At 34.8% G+C, this 7,194-nt stretch overlaps 1 protein-coding gene across 4 annotated transcripts; it reads left to right on the forward strand.

The window, feature by feature from the left end:
* The first annotated feature begins 207 nt into the window (after positions 1-207).
* On the forward strand, positions 208-6,145 carry LOC127743978 (uncharacterized). 4 transcript variants are annotated; one of them, XM_052256244.1, is made up of 9 exons: positions 208-237; positions 355-1,126; positions 3,469-3,584; positions 3,686-3,781; positions 4,171-4,258; positions 4,979-5,063; positions 5,203-5,266; positions 5,350-5,439; positions 5,794-6,145. In XM_052256244.1, the coding sequence occupies exons 3-9, from the start codon at positions 3,474-3,476 to the stop codon at positions 5,890-5,892; spliced, it is 633 nt and encodes a 210-aa protein (XP_052112204.1). In that variant the 5' UTR covers positions 208-237; positions 355-1,126; positions 3,469-3,473; the 3' UTR covers positions 5,893-6,145. The 4 variants fall into 4 exon arrangements, with proteins under 4 accessions (XP_052112204.1, XP_052112206.1, XP_052112205.1 ...); XM_052256245.1 differs by lacking the exon at positions 208-237 and adding an exon at positions 3,084-3,160 and having other exon boundaries at positions 266-1,126; XM_052256246.1 differs by lacking the exon at positions 208-237 and having other exon boundaries at positions 261-1,126; positions 5,754-6,145.
* The last annotated feature ends 1,049 nt before the right edge of the window (positions 6,146-7,194 follow it).

Genomic DNA, 7,194 nt, shown 5'->3' on the forward strand with positions numbered 1-7,194 from the left:
GTCTGTATATTATATCTCTATTCTTAACAAAAATTTAAAAATTGTATATCTTTTTTGTTTTTTTGGTCAGGGACCCGGGCTACTAACGTGGCCCAGACCGAAAACAGAAGCCCATGACCGAACCCGACCCGACATTCAAACTTGCGTATCCCTCTCCTCTTGCAGCTGCTCATATCAAACTCTGTATTTACTGCATATAATCGACGAGGCATCACACAAATTTTTCTTGAACTCAACGTATGCTCCCAGTATCTCATCAATTCACTTATCTTGCCGATCTTATTAATTATTGCTTTCATTTTGAATAATATGCAGAATTTCTAATGGTGGTTGAATGCTTCAATTTAATTGTAGGTTCCCTACTTCTGCTGCGCTTTATGTTATATATACCGTCTTCTCTTCCAGGCCAGTATAAGTTATCCTCTTTGTTCACAACACTGATTGGGGTTCTGATTCTAAAAATCGGATCGGATCGGTCGGTCGGACCGATTCAACCGCAAACCGACAATAATAATGATCCGGTCAAACATGTAAAACGCAGATAAAAAAATCGTAAAAAATCGTTGAACCGGCCAAGAACCGGACGGTCAGACCGAATCGGATTCTGGCCGGTTTACACAAAACGGAAGCTCCTTCGTTTCTTTCTCCCATCCTCCCTCTCTTTCTTTCATTCAGAAAGAAATCACACAAACCCAGACAAAAAACCCTAGCACTGTAAGCCTACACCACCGCCGCAAGGAGTAGCATACTGCCGCCGTCCATCGCACTCAAAGTTCGCCATCCGTCCGTCTATCTAACTGTCCTCTTGCTCCAAGTCTTCAACCCCTGTTCGCTGTCACCGATCGCGGCTACTTCATCGAGCTCGGCGTCCGTCGTCTTTGTCTGCTCACCCGCGCTTCCGTCGCCGTTTATTTGCCGTTCACGTTCGCATCTTCGTTCAGCTGTTGTCTTCGTTCGCGTTCTTTGCCGTTCACGTTCGCTCGGCGTTCATCGTTCGCGTTCACTCGCCGTTCACCATTCGAGTTCGCATTCGTGTTCGTCTGGAAGCCACGTTGCTCTGCTTCAAACTCTGCGACCAACCCGCGGGCTCCACCTAGCCGTCGAACTGCTCTCTTTTGTCGCTGCCGTAAGTTCCCTAAACCTGCCACCAGACAATACACTCACACAACACCAATGCTCTGCTTCAAACTCTGCAACTTCTGATTTCTATTACAATAAGTAACTATTTGATTTGGTAGTGATTTGGATTTTTTTTCTGAATTGAAGTTACAATAGCTATGTTCTCTTCTCTATCACATTGATATTAAGCTTTGAATTCTCTTATTTCGTTTTAATTTTACGGCACTCAACATGTTTGATGAAATGCTTTAACCATATTTCTGGTTGGTTTTATAATTTCTAGCTTTTAGAAACTTAGTAGTTAGTAAGTTGATTGCATGTGAAATTAGAATAATTGGATCTTAGTAATTAGGAAATTTTAGCTGCACAAATAGCATCTTTGCAGAAAACATATTAGCATGATGATTCCACTTGCATTAGTGTTCTTCTGGTAAATTTTAACTGTAATTGTGAACTTGTTAATTTGCTAATTGTTCTTGTGTTGTTGTTTGTTGTTCTTCTATTACTTCTAATTTATTTTTGTTTTTGCTGTGATTTTCTGTTCTTGAACTTGTTAAGTTGATCATTTGCTAAATTGTTGGGCTGCTGTTGTTTTAATTTGCTAAATTGCTAGGTTGCTGCGATTTAATTTGTTAAATTCGTTGCTGTAACTTGAATTTGTTGCTGAATTTGTTGCTTCCCAGTTACAGAATCAGAACAGAATGCTCAGTCAGAGCTTGATTGATTGCCTTTGCTCACTGATTGTATTTGATGATAAATTTTAAATTGATAACTTTTAAATTTTAAATTTGCACTGCCTATCTTACTGATTCACTGTTCCTTCAGTGCTTTTTGTTGTTGTTAATCATTGTGACGAGCTTTGTTAAAATTTGCACTGCCTATATTACTGATTCACTGTTCTTTCAGTGCTTTTTGTTGTTGTTAATCATTGTGATGAGCTTTGTTAAAATTTGAACTGCCTATGTTACTGATTCACGGATTCATCCCTCTCGTCATCATCATCGGCATGAACTCCGAACCAAAACCCCAACTCTCTGGATAAAATTTCAACGAAAGCTGATTGGGACTTTTCTTCTACTTAAGGAATGAATCAGAATGATGAGGCCAAGTTGTGAATACACAAGTGTCAACGGACTATAATATATATTGAGTTTGTGACATTAGAAGGGTGTAATAATAACAATAATGGAGTCATGTTATTTGAATATTGAGGTTTAACATTTAAACTCTCAGCTTCTCAACCCTGTTTGATTCTTCATCTCAGGCAATTGAATCGAATCAACCAGGCCTTCTTCTTTTTCTTTTAGTTGATTCTTAATTTTTCTAATATATGTAACTTTCTGAATCAAGTGGATCAGATTATGTAGTTTTTTTTTTTTTATTTGGGATATTTTTGGAGACGCATTAGAAGAGCTATTTTGTTATTATGTTTGCTATAATAATATTCACATGTTGTGTATGCTTGTGATTGTTCTGTGTTTACATTTTCTTTTCAAGTCACTTGCTGTGGTTGTTCTTTGAGTTAAGACTTTGTATTTGTGTGTGTGAGAATGTGTGATAATGTTGAATGATGTTGCATCTAGTAGGAGTTCTTGGAGTACCCTTATCTTTGGTCCTTTATAATTTATTATTTTATTTTAAAACGATTTTTTTGGTTGAACCATTGGTTGGACCGGTTGAACTAATGAACCAGTAATTAAAGCGGTTTGATGACCAGTCCAGTTTTCAGAACCTTAAGTAGCCTTGCAAATCTCTGGAGGAAACATGCTTCTGTATATTCCAAATTCTATGTTCATACAATGAATTTGTGTTCCGTTTGGTCTTGGGCCATGCATTATTATACAACAAGTGCTTTAATGGGCCATGATGACCCAATACTTGCCCATCAGACAAGCCCAATAACCCACAATCTGAAAAAAACTTCACTGAAACCTTTGTCGCCGCTGAATTGGGTTTCGTTACAGCTGGCTTCAGTAGGAGTTCTTCGTTGCCGCCGTCTGCTCCGCCACAAGATATCAAAGCGTCCAAGTCACCACTTCAGGTTTTTTACCTGAAATCATTCTTCTGCTGCTGAAACCTCCATCATTTATAAATTTCTATAATCAGTTAAAAAATGTAACTTAGTTTACTTGACAAGTAACATGGTTAGTTTACTTAACAACTAACATGGTTCAAGTGTTTCGTGAATTCACTGTTCGAATTGTAATTTTTGAATTTTGTTTTTTCACTTTTATTTAATACCGTGATGATAAATTGGAAAAATTCTCATTTTCATACGTTTTTTTCCCCTAGAGTCTCACCCTTTTTTTTCATCCATATGAATTTTTGTATTTTCTTCTATTTGTTCAGTCTCAATGTTCTATCTTAGCAAGATTGAACACACATTGCCATTGCCTGCTCCTCAGCTAAGTCGTCCAATTCGAGAAGCTATACACACTGAACTTGAGAAGCTTTTCTTGGATAAGGTTTTTCTGCTTCTAATGTTTTCCATTCCCCTTTTACTCATGTGCTCTTCATTTGATAATATTTCACCATGATTGGTTTTGGTTTTCTGCAATCATTTCAGGTTATTGCAAACTTGGGCCTCTGCGTATCTGTCTATGATATAAAATCCATTGAGGGTGGATTTATTTACCCCGGAGATGGTGCTCCAACTTATACGGTACAAGTTCTCACGGCTTGCTTTTCTGTTTTTTGACTCTTTGTCCTGAGATTTGAAGTTCAACATGATCACAGTGTGAAGTTGAATGCAGGATTTTATGTTTAATATTTTTTTTCCATGAATGGTTTTTAACTTTGTTTGTTCAAGTTTTGAGGCTTAGATTATGATATCCAGGCACAATAATGTGAATATGCCATTTTTTTACACTATGTTCCTTTGAGAATATTTGAGGACTTAAAAGGTTGTGTGTATTTTTAGCTATTGTGTTTCCAATTTCCGTATTTCTTGTATTATAAACTGAAATTTTTCGACGTCAGAAGTAGGGATTCTGTGTGTGATTGTTGCTGTCAATGCAATAACTTTGTTCTGACTTCTGATATTCCTGGCAGGTAGTGTTCAATTTGATTATGTTTCGTCCATTTGTTGGGGAGATTATGACTGCAAAGCTTCTTTCGTCTGATGCTGATGGCTTAAGATGTATGTCTTAGATTTCAGTTGCTTTCTTGATTTTAATTTTCGCTTGACTTAATTAATTTAGTTCCATTTTACTTCTTTGTTTTATGTTATTGATGGATAATGGCCATGCTTATCAGTGCATAGTTCTGCTTCATACATCTATTACATGAAGGCTGCAGCATAATGAGTTTTTCTTTCTTTTTTTTTTCTTTTTTTTTTTTAAAGTTCTTCTACTCTTTTGATCACAAAGGGTTTACATGGTTGGAGTTCTTTTTCTTTTCTTTTTTATTTTAATAAAAGTTTAAGATAGTTGCTTGAAGGTTGTCTTAAGGCTTCTCTTATTGATGAATTTCATGATAAAATATTTTGCTACTACAAAAAAAAGAGTATGTGATTACTGCTCTGCCTTGATGTCTCTGCTTGTCGTTTTGTCCATGCTTATTTTTTGTGAGCAAAATCAGAGTCAAGTGTAATTTAGTTGAAACTCAAAGCATGTCAATATAATGTAAGGAAAGTTTGAAAGACCACAAGAATGACATAACCATACAATTGCTTGCTAGCAGAGCCGATTTTTTGTGTTTTCATTTCTATATTGTGACTTGTGACACCGTCAGCAGCCCATTATTTGTGTATATAACAACACCATCCAATGTTTGCATATCGTGAAAGATTTAATGATTGTCAGATGTTGCTATGCTTAAAGATTGTTCATGCTTAGTAAGGCTGAATTCGTGGTTGCAGTATCACTTGGATTCTTTGATGACATTTATGTTCCCCTACAGCACCTACCCAGCCCAAATGAGTTTAAGGCTGAATCAAAAAATAGGTGTCGTTACCCTTACCTAATTTTTAGTCTTAACAAATAGTATATTTGCTTGCACTCCTTTCTTCTTTTTAAATACTGTAATCCATCCTATTAGATGCAGATTTATTAATGTGCTAATATATTGTTTTTGAAAGTACAGCACAAAAGGAACATGGTATTGGAAATATGAGGAGCAGTCATATCCTGTTGATGATAGCGATATGGTTAGCTTTCTTTGCCTTTAATGTTAACTGTATGCTTAAGAAACAATATATATGCGTTAAAGTTTTGGCTTCCAATATGGCAGATCAAGTTCCGCATTCAAAATGTGACTTATCCTTCAATCCCAGTTGAACAACCAAAAGAGTCAAAGCCTTTTGCCCCTATGCTGGTCACTGTAAGTTAGCTCTTTTTTCTACATGAGTGAGATATTGAGACATATGGCTTTTGAATTTTGTGCAAAATATTTGTTTCTTGGAGTCATTATGTTAAAATAAACTGTGGTAGGGGATGTGTACTTTAGAGGGTATGTTTGGTTGTCGGATGAAAATGGGGTGTGAATTTTCATGTATGAGCTCTATGCTAAGGATCAATTAAACCAACCAAGTTTCCGACCCTGGGAATGGCATATTGACAAAGTTTGTGGGGATGCTTTTAAAGTCATAGTAAACGTGCATTATCTAACTAAAATGGTGGTGGTTATCAATTCAGATTTTTGAAAAGGTGACTTATGGCGGCATCTATTTTGTAGGGATCAATAGATCATGACGGACTGGGCCCTGTTTCTTGGTGGCCTGGGCAAGAAGAGGATGCGGAAGAGGAGGAGGAGGAGACAGCGGCAGAGGAGTAAATGTGACTATTTTGTTTAATCTTCAATACTAGGCTTATATAAGAAACAGGTAGTTGATAGGACCTTAGATTCATTCTTGGATGATTGCAACTCAACAACACTAAATATGCTTATTTGTTCAATTCCTTCTGATATGTAATTTTTCGTTTGGGTGTTGATATGTAAATTATTTCATGAAACCATTGTTTGCCCGTTTATTTTTTACCTGAATTACTTTTCACATGCAAGAAGAGGAAAGTGTTTATTGAGTTTATTCATATCCTTCATACGTGAACGAAACTAGTTCCAATTGAACTTTTGATATCCATATTCTAATATGTATAATTTTAAAATTCCGTATATTCCTATATCATAAGATGTTGTATATATATATATATAAACACATTCTTCGTTTAATCGTTTATACCTAACTAAAATTTATCAAGTAACAATTTCTGAAAAGTGAAAAGTCGTAAACTACTAAGCCAAGGCTTTACAATTCGGTTAATGGTGAGTGGTTGGGTAGTTGACATGGAGTTATATAGGTTAAAATTATCAAATCTTAATTCTATCAGTCTAAGTAAATTACACTAATGGAGAATATATTTTGGCTAGGTAATCTTAGAGACAACATTTGTTCTATATTTAAAAATAGGAGAGTGTTAGGTAAACAATGATCATCTTGAACAATATGGACAATTATTAATCAAATAAAAATATATTACATCTTAATTTAATGCTATTAATTAAATTTAAGATTAATTTACTCTTTTAATCCTATTAATTCACATTGTTCACACATTGTTCAAAAATATTGTTGGTTAGTTATAATTTTCCTTAAAAATATATACTGATTCACTAAAATTTAAATATGATACTTGCTGTCTTTAATTTTTTCAACGAGATATTGACTTTTCTTATAAAATCATAATTGTTTATTTTTCAACTTTTCATTTTCTTTGGAAAAAAACTTGTACTATTTTAATTGATGGTTCTTTTATCATATATACATTTTACTACTTTAATTTAAGAATAACTAAATTTTTTTACATGTTTTACTTTATGAACATCTCCAGTCTCCATGTTAAACTTATGAGGAGCTTATTCTTGTTCGTGAAAAAAAAAAAGGCGCAAACATTTGTTATTTTTCAGTAATTAAAAAAGGAATTATTTTGTTTTATTTTTTGTAAAAATGGCTTGATGAATTGTTTATGTTTTCGCCTTAACTCCATACTCCATGGTGAGTTAAACTCACTCTATTTCTATTCTGATTCCGATCTGCGTTAATCGCCAACCAAAAAAAAAAAATGGAAGAATATGAAG

The sequence above is a fragment of the Arachis duranensis genome, unplaced genomic scaffold (genome assembly GCF_000817695.3).
Source record: "Arachis duranensis cultivar V14167 unplaced genomic scaffold, aradu.V14167.gnm2.J7QH unplaced_Scaffold_165934, whole genome shotgun sequence".
NCBI lineage: Eukaryota > Viridiplantae > Streptophyta > Magnoliopsida > Fabales > Fabaceae > Arachis > Arachis duranensis.

Excerpts from the sequence above, each read along its gene's own strand:
- LOC127743978 (XM_052256244.1), top strand. The coding sequence starts at position 3,474 with ATGTTCTATCTTAGCAAGATTGAACACACATTGCCATTGCCTGCTCCT. Across the intron at positions 3,782-4,170 it reads ATGGTGCTCCAACTTATACG|GTAGTGTTCAATTTGATTAT; the intron begins GTACAAGTTCTC and ends TATTCCTGGCAG. Across the intron at positions 5,267-5,349 it reads CTGTTGATGATAGCGATATG|ATCAAGTTCCGCATTCAAAA; the intron begins GTTAGCTTTCTT and ends CCAATATGGCAG.